Here is a 22,223-nt window from a genome sequence, read left to right on the forward strand (position 1 = left end):
GCTAAAAATTAGAAATAAGAATGGATGATCATCTTGTTGGGATTGTACTATAGGCTGTCCAATAGTCAGAAAGAATTTGAGAAACAAATATGTAAAGAGATCTCAGAATTTTGTAACAATAGTAGGATTGTAATTGTAAATTACCTTAATATTCTAAACGTTGACTGGGATTGCCAGAGTGTATAAAGTTTGGATGGTGAGGTATTTGTTAAATGTGTTCAAGAAAACTTCCCTTATCAATATGTAAAGGTATCTACTAGAGAAGGAGCAAAACTTGTCCTTCTCTTGGGAAATAGGGAGCACAAATGACTGAAGTGTTAGTAGGGAGACATTTTGGGATTAGTGGTCATAATTCTATTAATTTTAAAATAGCTATGGAAAAGGATAAACCTTCCATAAAAGTTAATGTTCTTAATTAGAGGACAGCAAATTTTAATAGTATGAGACAAGAACTTTCAAAAGTTAATTGGAGTGGACTGTTTGCAGGTAAATGGTTCACTGACAAGTGAGAGGCTTTCAAAAGGGTGAGAATATGAAGAATCATACATTAGATTTAGACAACTAGGATCAAATGGATCAGTTGAAGGATATTCTTAAGAGGGAAATCAATTGGCGCAAAAAGGAAATATGAGATAGCAAATAAGGTTACAGATAATCCAAAGAAATTCAACAGGTACATTAAAGGAAAAAAGAGCAAATAGAGAGAGAATAGGACCCTTTAAAGATCAATGAGATCGTGTATGTGTTGAACCTCAGGAGATGCGAGTGATCTTAAATGAATATTTTGTGTCAAATTTTACAGTGGAGGAAGAAATTGAGTCTAGAGAACTCTGGGAAATAAATATTGATGTTTTGAAAACAGTGGACATTACAGAAGAGGAAATGCTGAAGTTACATAAAGATTTTTAAATCTCTGGGTCCTGATCAAGTCTACCTAGTATATTGAGGGAAGTCAGGGAAGAAATTGTGGGTCCCTAGCAGAAGTATTTGTATCAAATATAACCCTGGTGGAGTGCCAGAGGATTGGAGCGTGGCAAATGTTTTGCCTTTACTTAAGAAAGGCTGTAAAGAGAAGCCTGGGAACTATAGGCCCATGAACCTGATATTGCTGATGGGTAAGTTGTTGGAGGTGATTCTGAAAGATCGGATTTACATGCATTTGGAGAGCCCAGGACTGATTAAGCATAGTCAGCGTGGTTTTGTATGAGGGAACTCATGCCTCACAAAATTGATTGAGTTTTTTTGAGAAAGTACCGAGAAGACTGGTGAGAGCACAGCAGTAGATATTGTTTACATGGAATTGAGTAAAGCGTTTGACAGGGTTCTGATTGGTAAACTAATTAGTAAAGTTAGATCACATGGGAGTCAGTGTGAGCTTGCTAATTGAATACAAATTTGGCTTGACTGTGGGAGACAGAGTGCTAGTGGGGGTCTAGAAACCTGTGACCAGTGGTGTTCCGCAGGAATCGGTATTGGATCCACTTTTAGTTGTCATTTATGTAAACAATTTAGATGAGAATATGGGGGCGTGGACAATAAACCTGCGGATAACACCATAATTGGTGGTATAGTGGACAGTGAAGAAGGTTATCTAAGATTACAAAATAATCTTGATCAATTGGGTCAATGGGCTGAGGAGTAGCAGATGGAGTTAATTTGATTAAATGCTAGGTATTGTATTTTGGTAAAACAAACAAAGGCAGAATATACAAGTAATATAGGACCCTGGGTAGTATTGTAGAACAGAGAGACCCAGTGGTTCAGACAATTCTTTGAAATTCTTTTCAATTCTTTGAAAACAGGTCATTAGGGTGATTAAGAGGGCATTTAACTTATTGCTCAGACCTTTCAGTACAGGAGTTGGATTGTCATGTTGAGGTTGGTGAGGCCTCCTCTGGAGTAATGTGCAGTTCTGGTCACCCTGAAATACGAAGGATATTATTAAATTGGAGATGGTGGGTTTGAGTTATTGGGCAAGGCTGGATAGGCTGGGACTTTTTTCACTGGAGCATAGGAAGTTGAGGGGATCTTGTAGAGGTTTATCAAATCATGAGGGGCACAGTTAAAATGAATAGCATGGGTCTTTTCCCTAGGGTGGGGGAGTTCAAACTAGGGGACGTATTTTTAAGGTGAGAGAAGGAAGTTTTGAAAAGGACTTGAAGGCAACCTTTTTCCACAGAGAGTGGTTGGTGTCTGCAATGAATTGCCAGAGGAAGTGGTGGATGCAAGTATAGTTACAACATTTATAAGGCATTTGGATAAGTACATGCATAGGAAAGATTTGGAGGGATATGGGCCAAAAGTAGGCAAATAGGATTAGTTTAGTTTGGGAACATGGTTGGTGTGGATTAGTCAGACTGAAGGGTCTGTTTCCATGCTGTATAATTCAATGACTATAGAATGAACAATTTCACGTTTTCCCAATTTTTACTCATTTTCCAAATCTTTGAAATCTTTGCACAGTAACTGAATCTATCTATGTTGTCTTCTAGCCCCCTGAGGTCCTCTTCACAACTTAGTTTTCTACCTGCGTTGCCAGCATATTTAACAACCATACATTCAATGCTTTCTTCCAAGTCCTTGACGTAAATTGTAAAAATTTGAGACCCCAGCAATAATCCCTGTAGCACACGAGTCATTACAAGTTGCCAACCAGAAAATGATCAATTTGTGCCTGGTCTCTATTTCCTATGAGTTAACCAATCTCTGTCTATGTCAATGTGTAAGCCCCTATGCCACTGGCTTTCATTTTCCACAGCAATTTTTGAGGTTGGACCTTGTCAAGTGCCTTCCAGAAATGTAAGGACAGTATAAATCCACCACTTCCCCATTGCATACAGCACAAGTTGCTCTCTCAAAGAACTCCAATAAGTTGATTAAACATGATTTTCATGTATCACTACAGTGTGGAAACAGGCCTAACAAGTCCACACCGACCCTCTGAAGAGTAAAGCACACAGACCCATCCCCCTACCCTATTACTTTACATTTACCCCTCACTAATACACCTAACTTGCATATCCCTGAACACTATGGGCAATTTAGCATGGTCAGTTCACATAACCTGCACATCATTAGAATGTGGGAGGAAACTAGAGCACCCAGACATGGGAGAATGTGTCAACTCCACACAGACTGTGGCCTGAGGATAGTATTGAACCCGGATCCTTGGTGCTATTAGGCAGCAGTGCTAACCACCGGGCCCCTATGCCTTTCACTAAAATTCTGCCTGATTACCTCAAATTATTCATAGTACCCCACTTTAATATCTTCAATAACAGCTTTTACATCTTCCCTGTGACAGATATTAACCTGACCTACCTGCTTTTTGTCCCCCTCCCTTGGCTCTATTTTCTCTTTTCACAATTTTTGGAACCATTCCAGAATCTAGAGAATTTTGGAAAATTAGAATCAATACATCAACTAGGTAAAAACAATGACTGCAGATGCTGGAAACCAGATTCTGGATTAGTGGTGCTGAAGAGCACAGCAGTTCAGACAGCATCCGAGGAGCAGTAAAATCGACGTTTCGGGCAAAAGCCCTTCCTGATGAAGGGCTTTTGCCCAAAACGTCGATTTTACTGCTCCTCGGATGCTGCCTGAACTGCTGTGCTCTTCCAGCACCACTAATCCAGAATCAATGCATCAACCATCTCACGAACCATTTCTTTTAAGCTGCAAGGATGAAGTCCATCAAGACCTAGAAATCCATCAGAGCCTGCAGCTTTGACAACCTACTCAGTGGCATTTCCCTGGTGATTGCAATTTTCTTGAGTTCCTCCACCTTTCTTGATTCACAGTTGGATCTGGAATGATCCAAGTATTCTCCAGTAGCGATCACTAAATGGGAAATGCCTGCTGAAACTCTTACAGATAAACTCAAGTTATTTGAGAATACATGATAGATTTGCACAAGTTTTGGCGACTTTCACACATCTTGCCAAGTTCTGATACTGACTTTCTATATTTATGTAGCGTTTTCCTGTGAAGCTGGTCAGTTCTTAGACATGAAGAACCAATCATGCAAAGAATGTGCTGCTGGTACTTACTCTCTCGGCACTGGCATTGAATTCAATGAGTGGGATGAGCTACCATCAGGATTTGTCAACACAGGAACGGCTCTAGAGTCACCAGACAACGAATCAACTGAGAATTGCACCATGTAGGTACATCAACGTATAGACAGACAACAGTCTTTAGCAAATTACTGGGAGAACTGGTAACTCCCATCTGTGCTGTCATGATTTATTATCATCACTGCATTCTTACAGTTTATTGTGCAGTAGGCAAGGTGCGCTATGCTTTTACCATGTGACAGCAACAGTGCAGTGCGTGAAACATACAAAACCCATTATTCTAAGTTCCTGTGGGATAGATATTCGATCACTTTTAACACTTGACAACAGCAATTTATGTGAATGCAGACTCCCAGAATGGAGCTTCAACTACTCAGGACATATATTGGAAAATCTCAGACATAAGCCTCAATATTTTCCATTGGTTGAATGCTTTTACCATTGTGAGAACCTCAGGAAATATGGAAAATCTGTAGAGAAAATTGGGACAAAGTTAGAAAGCTATAGACCTCATTATAGCCAGCGACAAAAGGGCTGAATTCTGGATGGGAGGCAAGAGTGACTGTCCTTGACTTCAAGGCTGCCCCTCAGGGTAGTGTTCTAAGCCCAACCACTTTCAGTTGCTTCGTCAGTGGCCTTCAGTCCATCATAAGGTCAGAAGTGGAAATGTTTGCTGCACAAAGTTTAGCACTACTCATGACTCCTCAGGTACTGAAACAGTCTATACCCAAATGTAACAAAACCTGGACAATATCCAGGTTTGAGTTGGCAAGCGGCAAGTAACGTTCACATCACATATGTACCAGTCAATGATGATCTCCAACCAAATTCCATTGACATTCAATGGCATTGCCATTGCTGATTCTGCCACTATCAACATATTGGTGGGGGGGGGGGTTACCATTGGCCAGAAACAGAGCTACAAGCGCAGGAATACCACAACAAGTATCTCAGCTTCTAATTTTTCAAAGTCTATCTACCAGCATAAGTCAGGAATCTGATGAAATACTTTCCACTTGTCTGGATGAGTACAGCTCCAAGAATCTTGACATCATCCAGTCTGCTGGATTGGTACCACATCCATAAGCATTCACACAATCCACCACTGATGGTCAATAGCAGCAGCGTGTGACATCTACAAGATGGACTGCAGAAATTCATCAAGGCTCCTTAGAGTCAGAGTCAGAGAGATGGATAGCACGGAAATAGACCCTTCGGTCTAACTTGTCCATGCCGAGCAGATATCTTAAATTAATCTAGTCCCATTTGCTAGCTTTTGGCCCATATCCCTTAGACAGCACCTTTCAAACCCAGGCCCACTATTGTCTAGAAGAACAAAGGTGGTAGATACATGGGAATACCACAACCAGCAAATACCATTCCTTGCCATTTGCGTTCCTGACTCAGAAATGCATTGCCAATCTTTCTTTGGGTCAAAATCCTGGAACTGCCTCCCAAACAGTATTGTGGGGTTTCCCCTACTAAATGGATTGCAGCAGTTCAAGAGGACAGCTCACCACCACTTTTCAATCCTGGTCTCAGGAGTAAATAATAAAAACAACAACTAAGGATAGGTGATAGATATTGACCTAGCCAGTGAAACCCAGAACCTGCACCTTTCATGTACTGAGTGATAAATATACAGAAACAGACACAAAATTGCTGTAAAAAGGTACTCCACAGCCATATCAGTGAACAGAAACAAACGTTATTGGTGACATACATTATGTACATCTGATGGTAAGAGAAGGCATCTCTGGAAACCCTACATATTCAACTCTGAGTTCCATGTGATCTGAAAACATCATGACATGGTTCCCTATACATATGCTCCGTGGTGATAATTGAAGATGCTTTAACCCCTTACTCCACAAAAACAGCAAAGAAAATCAAAAAGGCAATAGCTAAGACTAAATTTTTAACTTTATCTGCCCCATTCGAAAAAAATTCCAGATCAACTATAGAATCAAGGCCTTTTGCGGCCTGTTGCATGTAATTAGAGCAAAGCTTATTATGCAAAAATGCAGTCTATTCTTGAAATACAGCCTTTTCCTAAGTAAATGCTTAGGTTAAGGGTGTTGAGTAAAGCTGTTTTGTAAGCATTTTGGTTGTGTAGTTCATAGTTGCAAATGAATTTGAAAGGAAAATCATCTCAAAAAACACAGTGAATGCAAAATTGTTTTAAGTTACCTGATTAAATTGTTTTCGTAAATCGGGATGTGTAGAAACAGATGAGGACTACATGACTGTAATTTTAGCTTGTGCAAGAGTAGTCAAAACAAGACAACTGGAATTATTAATCCTTTAAGAGGCAGAAACAAATTCTACATTTTAGTATCCTATGTATATCCAATATATTCCAAGGAAGCTGGGTAATGTTTTGCTCCTTTATTCAGCTGAGTTCCAAATCTCAGCAAATGTAGTCATGATTTGGAGATCCGGTGTTGGACTGGGGTGTACAAAGTTAAAAATCACACAACACCAGGTTATAGTCCAACAGGTTTAATTGGAAGCACACTAGCTTTTGGAGCGACGCTCCTTCATCACCTGATGAAGGAGCGTCGCTCCAAAAGCTAGTGTGCTTCCAATTAAACCTGTTGGACTATAACCTGGTGTTGTGTGATTTTTAACTCAACAAATGTAGCAATTCGAGAAAGCCAAGGAGAAGTAAACTATCTCCACTGGGTAATTCTTATAGCTTCCTCGATTGTTGACTATGAGTGATTGAGAAACACACTGTCATTAAAACCCAGTAGTATTTATAGTCATAGAGTTGTACAGCACGGAAACTTACTCTGGTCCAAATTGTCCATGCTGACCAGATATCCTAACCTAATCTAGTCTATTTGCCAGCACTGGACCCATATCCCTTTTATCCCTTCCTATTCATGTACCCATCCAGATGCCTTTTAAATGTTATAATTGTCGAGCCTCCACTACTTCCTCTGGCAACTCATTCCATACACACACAACCTTTGTGTGAAAAGGTTGCCCCTCAGGTCTCTTTTACAATTTTCCCCTCTCACCCTAAACCTATGATTTCTAGTTATTGACTACCCCCACCCAGGAAAAAGATATTGTCTATTTACCCTATGCTGCCCCTCATGATTTTATAAACCTCTATAAGGTCGCCCCTCAGCCTCTGATGCTCTAGGGATACCCGTTCCAGCCTTTTCAGCCTCTCCCTGTAGCTCAAATCCTTTAACCCTGGAATCATCCTTGTAAATCTTTTCTGAACTCTTTCAAATTTCACAATATCCTTCCGATAGGAGGGAGACCAGAATTGCACACAATATTCCAAAAGCGGACTAACTATTGTCCTGTACAGCCGCAACATAACCTCCGAACTCCTACACTCAATGCTTGGTCCAATAAAGGCAAGCATACCAAACATCATCCTCACTATTATTTCTGCCTGAAACTCCATTTTTAAGGATCTATGAATCTGCACTCCAAGATCTTTTTGTTCAGCAACACTCTCCAGGACCTTACCATTAAGTGTATAAGTCCTGCTGATTTGCCTTTCCAAAATACAGCACCTTACATTTATCTAAATTAAACTCCATTTGCCACTCCTCAGCCCATTGGCCTATCTGATCAACATCCCACTATAGTCTGACGTAACTTCTTCATTGTCCACAATACCTCCAACTTTGTTGTCATCTGCAAACTTAATAGTTGTATTTCCTGTGCTCCCATCCAAATCATTTATATAAATAATGAAAAGCAGTGGACCCAGCACCAATCCTTGTGGCACACCACTGGTCACAGGCCTCCACCACTACCCTCTGTACCTTCAAGCCAGCTCGATATCCAAATAGCTAGTTCCCCCTAGATTTGGGAATCAATTTTAAGCTTGGGTGAATGGATTTAGATTGCATGAAAAACTGACCATGATCTTTAGCTAATCTGATCAAAATAGAGGACAAATTGAAACTGATAACTCTGGGCTTGAAATGTGGAGAGCTGCTCAGGAAGTCACAGTCCTGACCTTTGCTGAAATCCAAGATTTCAGTGTGATGACACGTGTAACTGAGGAACTCACTCATTGAAGCTCACCCATTACTAATGCTTGAGAAAGATACTAATGTGTAAGTAACACTGGTGCAATCATACAACAGCGATAGTCAACAGTATCTTGGCGGCAGAGAGGAGAGAAAAACGTCCGGTGAAAGGAACAAAAAAATCAACCTGATACAACGCAAAGTCCACTATATTTCAAAACAAACATGAGTAGAAAATAAAGTTACACCTGCCTTAGGAATAAATATACTTGTTATTTTTCTTATGTACTCTTGCATCTTCAGCTATAGTTGTCATTTATGCAATCATGTCAATACTAACAGCCCCACACATCAGTACACTTGTCAATACCGGTTGTTTGATGCATAGTTATTGCAGCTCAAAGATTTGCCAGTTATTATTTTTAGTGTACTAACACATGCCTGTTTTCATGTATTGTGTACTTTGTACTATTCTCTGCATTTTTTGCTAGGTCAAAATGGACCCTTAAAGGTGATTTCGTGGCATCCAACAGTGATGAATGCACAGCCACTCTGATGTATGCAGTGAACCTGAAACGATCAGGCAGCATCTCGTTTGAATATCAATATCCAGATACCAGCATTTACTTTGAATTTTTTGTAAGTGATGACAGGCTTTTTATTTGAAGAGCACTGACTTCTTTGAGAATAAGTTGTTACGTCTGGAATAGAAAATGAGAGTCAGTGGTGTCAGAACCTCTTTCGCTATTTTCATTGCCCTTCAGAAGAAAAATAAAAGGAAATATGCAAGAAAATAGTAAAGAAAAAAGTTTTGGTTAGCTAGTGAGTTCCATAAAGCGTTACTTAATTGTAGCATTTAAAACGATGTTGTTACCCTAATAAAGTAATGGTGCCATTAATTATATAAGAACATTTAAAGTTGAGTAAAGCTTATTTGTCCCATCAAAGTTTGTCCCAATATTGTTTTAAATCTCCTAGCTAAGCGGTTAATGCTGACTTTAAACAAATTGATGCAGAAAGTCAGACATATTCTATTTAAGACACATCTTTCTGGACAGCATATTTGTGTGGCACGAAGAAATCTTGATAAAACTGTGGTTAGTGAAGATCCAAGGTAAAATTCGGCAGGGCCAGAATCGTACTTAACATGGTTGTTGGAGGCCAAACATCTCAGCCACTAGATATCACTGCCAGAGTCCATGCAGTATGCTTCTGGGACCACAGTGAATAATAAGAAGCTTTCAACATCACAGTCCACAATGAATGAAAACACACTACAAAAAAATCAAACAAGTTCATCATTCCTTCCCATTTTCTGTGTCACAACACTTACTCCATTTGAGTTCTGCCTGTTTTGGGTGGTATTTTTTAGCTTTGTATGGTCTATTTTGATCTGTAGGGTAATATTTATCCCACTTCACTTCCCGTCAGTTATTACAATATGAGCTAGTTCCCAATGCTCGTTATGCTCTTGAAAAATTATAATCCATAGATGAACCTGCTCTTCCAGTCTGACTGAAGTCTGTGCTCAGTATCTGCAGCAGTTTCGCTGCAGGGTAAACACTGAAATGTTTCTGGTGTTGTGCAGGCATGTAGTGATTGGCTGGGGCTGTGCATCATAGTTCACATACTATGTACAGGAAAGGCTCTGCATTACCAGTTACTATGATATAAGCAACAAACAATCAAATTTAATTTATTACAAATTACGACTTTATAGAATAAAGAATGAAGATACTTCTAAATGTAGCAAAGGCTGCGCTAAAACAAAATCATTGGTTCCCAAACAACCTAACTGGCAACATTTAGGACATTTTTTTTAACATAAACCCACGATGTACGGCCAATTTGTATAATAGCACAATGAGGTAGGAAATGGAAGGACTTACGATATGAGACTGGTTGAAATTCTTTATGACAAGACTCGAACAAAGATTTTTTCAAAACTGCATCATTAATCAAAGCTGTCAGTTGAAATAGATCTCAATGGCACAAGTTATCCTAAAATATTGCAAATTGCCCACTCCCAAAAAATGATTGAAATCATTCAAATCAACTCAACAAATAATGTGCCATTTTATTTTCCCATTAAATTGTCCCTTGGCATGCTAAATCATTCAAGAATGATCATTACGATTGGTAGGGCAGGATAGTGGCAATTGCACAGGACTAGTAAACTAAAGGCCTGAACAGATAATCTGGAGTAATGAGTTCAAAAGCACTATTGTGACTGAGGAATTTAAACTCAGGTTAATTGGGGTCATAAACATACTAGGTGTTCATAACATTGGATTCAGAAATGTCTTTTAGGGAAGGAAATCTGCTAACCTTACCTGGTTTGCTACAGGTGTGACTCCAAAATCTAAGAAGCAATGAGTTGCCTTAGTTTACTAGTCCAAAGATGTGCGGGTCAGGTGAATTGGCCATGCTAAATTGCCCATAGTGTTAGGTAAGGGGTAAATGTAGGGGTATGGGTGGGTTGCGCTTCGGCGGGTCGGTGTGGACTTGTTGGGCCGAAGGGCCTGTTTCCACACTGTAAGTAATCTAATCTAATCTAATTTAGGTGGCTCACTACCACTTCCTCAAGGATCAGTTAGGGGTGAGCAATAAATTTTGGCGTGATAATGATTCCTTTCTATGACTTCTGAAAAAAAGTTAATAATTTTACTGAGTTATAACATTCTGACTTTAATGAATGTTTCTCAGTCTTTGGGATCAAAGCCATTAAACAGGGAACATTGTGCTGAGATGTGATTTACCCCTGAATGAATGATAAGGTTTTCAGCAATGTCACTGTCATTTATATCCCTAGCAAACCCATCCTTCCATAGTTCATATTTTTCAGCGTTGTTTACTGTATATGCCTAGTGATATTTACTTTGCTGCACAGTTTCTGGTATTTACAAGAAGTAAGTTTCTGATACAAAAAAGTGCAGTATTATTTAAATGTTTGCATAACTGGAGTTCTCCAATTGAAGATCAACTTGGGACCTGCTCATCAGTTGCAAGCTCACAAAACTTGGTTAACTAGTTGGTTCAGGTGAGCAACCAGTAATTAATCACCACTAAGAATGATGTTGTGGTTTTGTTCGCTGAGCTGGGAATTTGTGTTGCAGACATTTCGTCCCCTGTCTAGGTGACGTCCTCAGTGCTTGGGAGCCTCCTGTGAAGCGCTTCTGTGATGTTTCCTCCGGCATTTATAGTAGTTTGTCTCTGCCGCTTCCGGTTGTCAGTTCCAGCTGTCTGTTGCAGTGTCAGTATATCGGGTCCAGGTTGATGTGCTTATTGATTGAATCTGTGGATGTGTGCCATGCCTCTAGGAATTTCCTGGCTGTTCTTTGTTTGGCTTGTCCTATAATAACTGAAAATGTGTTGCTGGAAAAGCGCAGCAGGTCAGGCAGCATCCAAGGAGCAGGAGAATCGATGTTTCGGGCATGAGCCCTTCTTCAGGAATGAGGAAAGTGTGCCAAGCAGGCTAAGATAAAAGGTAGGGAGGAGGGACTTGTTGGAAATGCGATAGGTGAAAGGAGGTTAAGGTGAGGGTGATAAGGTGAGGGTGATAGCCCAGAGTGGGGGTGGGGGCGGAGAGGTCAGGAAGAACATTGTAGGTTAGGAAAGTGGTGCTGAATTCAAGGGTTGGGACTGAGACAAGGTGGGGGGAGGGGAAATGAGGAAACTGGAGAAATCTGAGTTCATTCCTTGTGGTTGGAGGGTTCCTAGCTGGAAGATGAGGTGCTCTTCCCCCAGCCGTCGTGTTGCTATGGTCTGGCGATGGAGGAGTCCATCCGCCTACTTGTGGAATGTTTCAGAGAACACTTCTGGGACATCCGGACCGACCAACCCAACCACCCCCGTGGCTCAACACTTCATCTCCCCCTCCCACTCCACCAAGGACATGTAGGTCCTTGGACTCCTCCATTGCCAGACCATAGCAACACGATGGCTGGAGGAAGAATGCCTCATCTTCTGCCTAAGAACAATCCAACTACAAGGAATGAACTCAACTTTCTCCAGTTTCCTCATTTCCCCTCCCCCCACCTTGTCTCAGTCCCAACCCTCGAACTCAGCACCACCTTCCTAACCTGCAATCTTCTTTCTGACCTCTCCGCGCCCACCCCCACTCCGGCCTATCACCCTCACCTTACCCCCTCACCTTAACCTCCTTTCACCAATCGCATTTCCAACGCCCCTCCACCAAGTCCATCCTCCCTATCTGCCTCCTGGACACACTTTCCTCATTCCTGAAGAAGGGCTCATGCCCGAAATGTCGATTCTCCTGCTCCTCGGATGCTGCCTGACTTGCTGCGCTTTTCTAGCAACACATTTTCAGCTCTGATTTCCAGCATCTGCAGTCCTCACTTTGTCCTATAATAGTAGTGTTGTCCCAGTCGATCTCATGTTGCTTGTCATCTGCGTGTGTGGCTATTAAGGATAGCTGGTCGTGTCGCTTCGTGGCTAGTTGGTGTCCATGGATGCGGATCGTTTGCTGCCTTCCTGTTTGTCCCATGTAGTGCTTTGTGCAGTCCTTGCATGGGATTTTGTAAGAATGATATTCTCCAAAAGTAAAGAGATTTTGAATAGAAGGCTGGTATTCTTGTAACCAAGCCCTTTTAGTTAACAACTTATTCCATTCTACATCATTCTCAGAGCAACTTATTAATTTCCTACATATTTGCACTTGGAGAAGTGTGAAAAACAGAAACAAAAAATGTTAGTAATATTCAGAGGATCAGTCAGCACCTGCGGAGGTAACTGATAGATTGAAGTTTCAGGTGTGGGCCACAGATTTCAACTGACAAGCTGAATGTTTCCAGCATTTTTCTGCGTTTGTTTCAAGGTCTGCAGCAGCTCTTTGCACCTGCAGTGTTTGATATGTTTTATGTTAATACCATCCAGACGCAAGGATGGCATGCTCCAGAAATGAGGTGAGTCAACAAAATAGATGAATTTCAGCACTCTGCTGCCTGATATTGCTCCACAAGGCAGTATTCAGCTAAATATGCTTCTTCAAAAATTATTTTGTAGAGAAATAATATGCCATCTGTAAAGAAATGAAAATATCTAATTGCAGATAAATAAATATTTGGCCCACTTATGACCACCAGTTTGTAAACTTATGAATACATTTCAAGTGCAAATTGATAACTAAGGCTGCCTGAATATTCACATCCACAATATATGCATAATAGTACAACCAAAATGATTTAAAATTAATGTAGTGTCAAAACAATCAGTTGAAAAATCCCCAAAACAGTGTGATTCCTCAGGGTAGAGCCCCAGGCCCAACTATCTTCAGCTGTATCATCAACGATCTTCTCTTCATCAGAATGTCAGAAGTGGGGATGTTCGCTGATGATGCACAATGTTAAACACCATTCGCGACGACTCAGATACTGAAGAAGTCCACGTTCAAATGCAAAACGAGCTGGATAATATCCAGGCTTTGGCTGACAAATGGCAAGTAACTTTGGTGCCACACAAATGCCAGGCTATGACCATCACCAATAAGAAATAATCTAATCACCTCCCATCCCTTGACATTCGATGGTGTTACCATCAGTGAATCCCCTATTATCAATATCCTTGGGCTTACCATTGACCAGAAACTTAACTGGATCTATCTCATAAACATAGTGGCTACAACAGCAGGTCAGAGGTCAGCTAGGAATACTGTGAAATTCTGCCCATCATATCCAATTCTCTTGAACAGCATTGTGGGTCAACCCATAGCACGTGAATTGCAGTGGTTTAAGAAGGCAGGTCATCCCCACCTTCTCAAGGGCAATTTGGGATGGGCAATAAATGCTGGCCAGGCAGCAACCCTTACAAATAAATTTTTAAAAATTCATCAAAATGGAATGGAAATTATATTTGTCAATACCAATGGACAATGAAAGAATTTGTTTTTAAATTGACTAACTGTAGTTTCAGTTCATTCTGTACTATGTGGCTTTACTTAGATACAGTTTTCCCTTTCTTTCCCAGGTTCAGAATGACCAATGTCAAGCAATGGATGGTGAATCAAAATGGATAAGAAAAACAGAAAGGAATGAATGGGATCATCATTCAGTAGGTGTCGAAATCTGAAAAGTGTTTTGAAGTATTTTCAATACTTTTTTTTGACTTATCTGTAGATTTTACATTGTTATAAAAACACTTTTTGAGTATTGAATCTTGATACAATGCTCTAATGCAAACAAGCTGACCGTCAGCAATGAGAGCAGTACAGGGGTTCCCCAGTTTACAAACATCCAACTTAGGAATGTTCGTAATGCATTATATACTGACTTGCATAGAAATCAACTTCCCAATGGATCCCAGAACATTTGTAACCTGGGGAATTACCTGTACTGTTATCAAATTATAATTGAGTTGGATGGTGACATTTCTATACCTAAGGCAGATTGTATTTATACATCTGCTTGTGGGTTATTGTGTTGCTGCTCTACGTCTCTAACTGTTAATTAATACTGGAAGATTTTCTGCTACAATGAAAAGGGAATATCTGTTAATATAATGGAATATCAACCCTTGTACTAAACTTATGAGAACTCTGTGTTCTTTCAACTCTGGCTTGTTCCACATTTCCCACCTCTTCACGTCACCATTGGCAAACATGTCTTCAGTCATCCAAACTTTAAATTGCTTGTTACAGTCTTTTAGTCTTTCCACCACATTTTCCTTTCAGATGTTACAAAAAAAACCTACTTCTTTGGTCAATAGTTGGCCAACTGTCCTAATAGTCTTAGGATTGGTTGCAGTTCCTACTAGATTAAACCGCTGAAAAAACATCTTGGGACAATTTAAGACTGACAGTGGTACTATAGAATACAAGATTTTGTTGTAGTGTGCATGAAAAATACTCAGTATTGAGCACAAAATATTCACTGTTAGGACAGAGCAACTATTATTGTAACTGTTGGGCTCAGTGATTCAGTGGAATTTTGGATATTTTCTGGTAACTCAGCAGTTCATGCCAGACATCTTGTTGAAGTGTCATAATTGCAGAATATAAAGGTATCGAGAGAAAACATAGTTGCTTATTCAGAAAAAAATTTGCTGTCAGATATGGATGTTTAATAAGATATGTGTTTAGTGGGACAGCATTGTCTAAACCTCCAAAAAAAAATGAAGAAGATTAGAAAGAGATCAAACAGATCAAAACAATCACATACAAAATCAGCAAATCAAATTTCAGTGAGATATGGATGGGTTGAATTGGTGTTTGGATATATGGAGACTGGTATTAATGTCACTTACTCTATTTCCTCTGATCAGGGTTTGCAAAGGCTCCAGATTAATTCTTGCTAAAAACTAAGGATGTTTAATTGCATTTAACAGGGCACAAATCAGCATTACAATAAATATTCCCAAATTGCTTCAATTAGTATAGGTCTGACAACGCTCAAGAAACTTAACATCATCCAAGGCAGGGCAAGCTGCTTGATGGATGCTAGATCCACAAGTATTCAGTTCTTCCACTATTGACGCACAACAGCAGCAAGATGTACCAACTAAAGGCTACTTTGCCGAAATTTAGCAAGGCTCCTTAGACAGCATCTTCCAATCCTTGGTCATTATCATCTAGAAGGACAGGAACATAGGAACACCGCCACCTGCAAGTTCCCCTCGCCAATCCACTCACCATCCCAACTTGGAAACATATTACCGTTCCTTCAATGTCACTGGATCAAAATCCTGGAACTTCCTCCCTTGCATTGTGAGTGTTCCTACACTAAATGGACTGCAGCCAGAAGACAGCTCACTACTACCTTCACACCTCACTACAGGTGGACAGTAAATTCTGGTCCAGTCAAGCTCTCATCCCCTGAATGAAGAAAAACAGTCTCATGTAGCTTAATTTGTAAGAATGGAATGTAGATTGTGAACGAAGCAACTTTGTAGCTGCTGAGGATGTCAAAAGTGGTCAAATGAATGTACGTATTTATTATAGGAGATTGATATAATAAAACATGAAAGGACTTAAAGGGAATGTTGCAGAATGTACAGGTAAAATGAATAATGGTACTTTGATTATCCCTATAAGAGCCATAAGGAATCATAAATTAATCTCCCTATGGAGTTCATTGGGTAAATTTCTGTTGGCAACAGGCAATGGCCTACCAGCTGGAACTGAATGCCAGAGCTCTTTGTAAAGCAGACCCAGGCCGAGTGATTAAAGCGATGGATTTGATATCAATTGAGGCCCCCCACGCTGATTCAAACCCTATCAACTACATTTTCCATCTTTCTTGACTTTGCACCTTAGAGCGGTCCTCTCATCATGCAGAGCTAATTTCACTCCCCCCTGGACTGAGAGACCTGAGTTCAAGTTCCACGTGCTACAGAGGTGTGTAATAATATCTCTGAACTGGTTGATTAGAAAAACAAGTTAAATAAAACAAAACAGTCAAGCAGACCTAGGGATGCCCTCTTGTGGCACAGTGGTAGTGTCTGTACTCCTGGATTGAGCGACTTGGAACTAAGTCACTCCTGTTCCAGAGCTTTGTAATAGCATTGCTGAACAGGTTGATTAGAAAAATAGCTTAATTTAAAAAAAGACTTTTTTGAAAAGGAAACCCATAGGCGCCACTGTAACTTAATGTTTGGCACTGCAGTCTTATAGCACCAAACAGTCAAGTTCGATTTCAGTTTAAAGAGCTCAGACTGTCTAGCTCAGTGGTTCAAATACTGCCTTTGTAAACCAGGGTTGTGTATTCACATCTCACATGAAGTGTTTCATGTTTCTACTCCCTTCAACAACAAAAAGAGTGATTGATATTTCTGGGCCTTTTTGTAGCTCAGTGGTAGTGTCCCTTCCCCTGGACCAAGAGGCCCATGTTCAAGTTCCATCTGCTCCAGAGGTGTGTAATAGTATCTCTGAGCAGGTTGATTCAAAAAACAGGTTAAATAAAAAAGAAGCAAACCCAAGGGTGGGTCTGGAGAGCTCAATTTTGAGTTCAACAATAAATGATGTTCCTTTCCAGTCAGGCTTTCTGAGTTATTACGTGTTCCAAAGGAACAGTGAAAAGAGAGGGAATGGCAAACAGGTTGGAATCATAACATATGGGCAGCACGGTGGCACAGTGGTTAGCACAGCTGCCTCACAGCACCTGAGACCCGGGTTCAATTCCCGACTCAGGCGACAGACTGTGTGGAGTTTGCACGTTCTCCCCGTGTCTGCGTGGGTTTCCTCCAGGTGCTCCGGTTTCATCCCACAGTCCAAAGATGTGCGGGTCAGGTGAATTGGCCATGCTAAATTGCCTGTAGTGTTAGGTAGGGGTAAAAAATGTAGGGGTATGGGTGGGTTGCACTTCGGCGGGTCGGTGTGGACTTGTTGGGCCGAAGGGCCTGTTTCCACACTGTAAGTCTAATCTAAATCTAATCTAAAAAAATAATTGTGCAGTTGATGGCTGTGATGGGAATGTGTATAGACTGGATCAATGTAGGCATTAACGATGTATTCATTCTACTGCAGGTCACACCACATGTACACAGATTCAGGGACATCTGCATTGGGGCCCCTTGAACAGAGGCCTGAGGCTTTGCATGAATCTGCTTTAGAATGAGTACTTCCCTGATGTTTAGATTTCTAGGTAATCCATAGAATGGGCACAGTTGTTCCAAGGCTCTAAATGCTGTTGTTAGATCCACTGTCACACAGATCATGGATATTGACATCCAAGGCCCCCCAATAGAGGTATCACTAGAATGTGCTGGATAAGTGTGTCAGTGCTGTGGGCAGGTACATAAAGCATTTGCTAATACTTTCTGGGCAGATGGAGTGCTAACTCAAGCAATCCCCTCAGGTTTGGACTTGATTTTTATGGTGAATAAATTATGGTCACATTTATGCCAGATTTTTCACTTATATCTCCACTGAAGGGTTACTGGACCTGAAATGTTAACACTGCTTTCACTTCACAGATTCTGCCAGACCTGCTGAGTTTTTCCAGAGATTGCTAGCATCTGCAGTTCTTTCAGTTTTTCCGAGCTTATATGTTCTGCTGCCAGAACAGACTGTTAAGTTTGGTGAGTTTGCTGCCCTGCATGTGAAGGCAATATAATTTCATTAAGAAACTCTGAATGGTTCTACCATAGCAGATTTTCACAAGTCTTGAAAATACTTTGTTATTTGCTCCTATATTTTTTAAATATGGGGGACGTTGTTCATCAACTCTGCCACCTTCACAGTCGTTGTTTCTTCACTTTTTCCTGCTGGGAAACTGACCTTGAGCTCCCTTCCTTCTCAACGTCCAGCAGCAGCACCCCAAATGTGTTCTCCTGAAATAGTCGCACCTGTTTACTGCGCAGCAAGCAATTTTGCATTGTACCATCAATTAAACCGTTGTCATAGAGTCATAGAGATATACAGCACAGAAACAGACCCTTCATTCCAACTTGTCCATGCCAACCAGATATCCCAAATTAATCTTGTCCTGTGGTCCAGCACTTGTTGTGCAAGGATTTACTTGCAGATCTCCAGAAGGTGCTGTTTTATCAAATCTCCCTTTCCTGGAATCAGTGAGTTTCCCGCACCAAAGTCAGTTTGCACAGATGGAATATGTTAACATGACTCTGAGAAATTGCAGCAATCAATCTGTATGCAAAATATGCAGCAGCATAGGTGAAAATGATTCATGCTGCCTAGATACTGCATCAAGACCAGAGCATGCACCCTCCTGTTACCATGGTTCCTGATCAACATTATGCTTATGCAACTGTTTCAAACAGTTGTGGCCTCTTCATTTTTTATGACGGGATTCTGTTGTGAGGGTAATTTTGTGAAGAAGCAGACTACAATTCATAATTGTCATGCTGCAAAGGTACAGTGTTTTTTTTAAATTGATGGGGAATTTGCAGAAATCCCATGTATATAGTTGCCAATTCACTTCCATTTGCTTTAAAAATAAAAATGTTAACATTGTACATTATGTTTCTTATCTCACTGGACATGGAAGTTAAACTAAATAGGTATCTTCACATTAGTCTGGGTAAATAGATTTTCAACATTAAAGGAAGTTTCAGAGCTTTTACTCCTGCACGTGTTGATTCTGCTTTTTGTTTTGAGCTTAGTACAAAATAAGTAGAGTTGTTTTGAAAACTCATTACCAAAGTATTGTTTTAATCTATGTTCATTGAGAATGCTTAGTATTCAATGGCAACGGTTATTAACATTAATGAGTGTAAAATGGAAAAGTTGAAAAGCAGTCAATATTTACAGTGCTATATTGTAATAAATTTTTTTATTGATTTTTGGAAAACATCCCAAGATAGAGAATTTATATATGTTGCACATGACCTCATTTTATTTCCAGTTCATTTATTAGAATTTGTTTTCCCTTTTATTGAAGTAATGAGCCGTTTTCTAATTTATAAAGCCTAGGGGGAGACTGACCTCTGAGGATATGGCTTGTTTAGTCCCTCACAAGTAAGGGAATGAGTGTAGTTCAGAATGGCAGCTTTTTTGGTTTTACTTTGCCAATTGATTTCAATGATCAAGCTCAAGTCAGAATCTGTAATGGGAATGAGGGACAAAGTTTGGGTGAAGCCAGTGAAACGTTAGGTGAATTAGCCATGCTAAATTGCCTATAGTGTTAAGTGCATTAGTCAGGGATAAATGTAGGGGATTATCTGGGTGGATTGCGCTTTGGAAGGTTAGTGTGGACTTGTTGGGCCAAAGGGCTTGTTTCTCTACTGTAGGGAATTTAATCTAATCTAATCAATCATTGATCTTTTAATCGGCATTGTTAATACACTTTGAGTTCAGAGAAACCAAAAGAATTACTCTGAACATCAAAATGGCTGATTTGGCTGTGCCAGTTACATCACTTCACAGTGATGCAGCCTTCTTTGCTTGGTTCCATTTGCACAAATATGTACACTATGCACAGGTTGTTGACCTATCTGTTGCAGTGATGAGTTTTCCTTCTATTAAGAAGAGAGTCTCCCACACCCAGTGACTCAGACAGCCCATTATATTCCTCATGGTTATTTTTGGAGGTCTGTTGGGGTTTATGGTGATTTGCCATGCATTATGAAGGTTTTTTTTTCCTTTTGGAGGTCCCTTTTGCATATTGAATTTGATCAGGGACATTTTGGACTGGAAATATTTTATTCATCACGCAGACCTTGGAAACCCATCTGACAAGAGATCACTCACATGAGCAGCCAGTGGTGTGAAAACAGATTCTTTCCACTCTGTATCTCCAGACAGGGACACCTGAAAAAGCCTCAGTCAAATCGGGAGATGTTTTTGGCACAAACTACATTGAAAGAACCTTTTTCAAAGTTTAAACGTTATATCAAGTGTTTTCAATGGTCATCGAAGCAGGAGGTCAAACCTCCATTGATTGCTGTGAACTGGTGCTCAGGACTTTGATCCCACAGTGCACCAGGCTTACATAGACGGCCTCCATCTTTGATCCAGGCAGCTGCCATTCCACTGCCAAGCTGTGCTTGTGATAATTGTTGTATTACTGCTGCATCATTAAATGATAGTGTGCAAAGTAATGTAGCGAAAAGGAATAACTAAACGATTGTGCTTGTCATGATTTTTGTTTATATACCTGGAAACCCAACACATTTCAACTGATATGTCAACTCCTGGCCCCATCTCATCCATGAACAACAGTAGAGGTACTATAAGACTGCCCTCCAACAACCATTTCCCTATTTACAGTTAGTTTTAATCTTGAAAAAGATATGTCTTTGTTAGAACACATTTGTACAAAAGCACAAATTCCTTTTTTATATTCATTCATGGGGATTTGATGGCCATCTCTAATTGGCCTTGAACAGAATGGCCTGTTTGTCCAGTTCAGAGGCAAGCCAAACCAGATCTGGACAATAGATTTATTTCCCAAATCAGGTAATAATGAACCAGATAGGTTTTTGAACAGCAATTGATTATAGCTATCATTTCATGATTAGCTAGCTTTCAAAACCAGATTCATTAGTTGAATTTATGTTATGATATGGTGGGATTTGAAATGGGAGTATTATCTTGGGCTCTGCATTATTAATCAGATAACATTACTGCTACATCAACATCTCCTTTTGAATGATTAACTTCAGAATCTGTTGTTTTTTACACTTTCTCCTTTTGTTAATTAAAATTTTTTGTTGACTGAACAACAAATGGTAAAAGGTAAAAGAGTAAGCAGTTGAAGCTGAAGCACCTTCCCAAGTGTGATTGACCGAATTGTTATATCTGCTGTCATTTATTTCGGGACTGGAGCTTAATTTGTCCTGTTTCTAAGTGAGTTTTGTGTTTGTCAGGATATCTGCATGTGCAGAAAATGACTTCATCATGTAACACTTTTCACAACCATCAGATATCTTAAAACATTTTACAGCCAATTAACACTGTAGGACTAGGGGCAATGCAGCAGCTAATTTGCACATAGCCAGTAGGAATATAGTAAATCCAGTTGAAGAATAATTACGAGTTGGTTCACTGAGGATTGTTCCCCAATAATTCTTCAAAGTAGTACCACAAGATAATTTACGTACATCTGAGCAGGCATAGCAGCTCATCCCAAAAAACAGCAACTTCAACAATGTAGCACTTTCTCTGTGCTGCACTGGACTGTCAGCCTTGATGCTTTTGTGTTCAAGTTCATATGGGATATGGATTCAGAACCTTGTGACCCAGATGCAAGAGTGCCACTATTTAATACAAGGATGATACATATTAGAGACTAGGGAGGGAAGGATTTTTCTGTGAACTTTTGATACTTATAGGTTAGAAAGAGCCCAGGTGTCAAAAGAATTTAAGCATATTGCAAAGTAATTTTGGCATCTCAGTGGATTTGCACTCCATGTAATGCCATACTGAATTATTGTGCATTTACTGCCTTCAGGGAATATCACTTCACTCTGCTCCTACATCAGGTTAGCCTTCACATCACAAACTTTCACTGTAAATTTAACATTGTTACAAAGCCACAACAAATTTACAGCATGCCTATAGATTAAATGCATCCTTTTAATCTACATGATTAACTTTCATTTTACTTGTAAGAGTAGAAGTGGCATTGGAACAAAATTTGTATTTTTCATAACCGAAGGCTGATCCAAACTGAGGTTGAAAGTTTGCCTATATATTGATAAATCTGCACCTGTGCAGAGTTCTTAAATT

General features: G+C 40.0%; 1 protein-coding gene across 1 annotated transcript in view; it reads left to right on the forward strand.

Moving 5' to 3' along the window:
* elapor1 (endosome-lysosome associated apoptosis and autophagy regulator 1) overlaps positions 1-22,223 on the forward strand; it is a 126,412-nt gene that overhangs the window by 44,480 nt on the left and 59,709 nt on the right. Inside the window, exons 3-5 of the mRNA XM_060845453.1 lie at positions 3,976-4,162; positions 8,572-8,719; positions 14,066-14,149. Of these exons, the coding sequence (XP_060701436.1) occupies positions 3,976-4,162; positions 8,572-8,719; positions 14,066-14,149 (419 nt within the window). The remainder of the gene's footprint in view (positions 1-3,975; positions 4,163-8,571; positions 8,720-14,065; positions 14,150-22,223) is intronic.

Source organism: Hemiscyllium ocellatum, chromosome 26 (assembly GCF_020745735.1).
Source record: "Hemiscyllium ocellatum isolate sHemOce1 chromosome 26, sHemOce1.pat.X.cur, whole genome shotgun sequence".
Classification (NCBI taxonomy): domain Eukaryota; kingdom Metazoa; phylum Chordata; class Chondrichthyes; order Orectolobiformes; family Hemiscylliidae; genus Hemiscyllium; species Hemiscyllium ocellatum.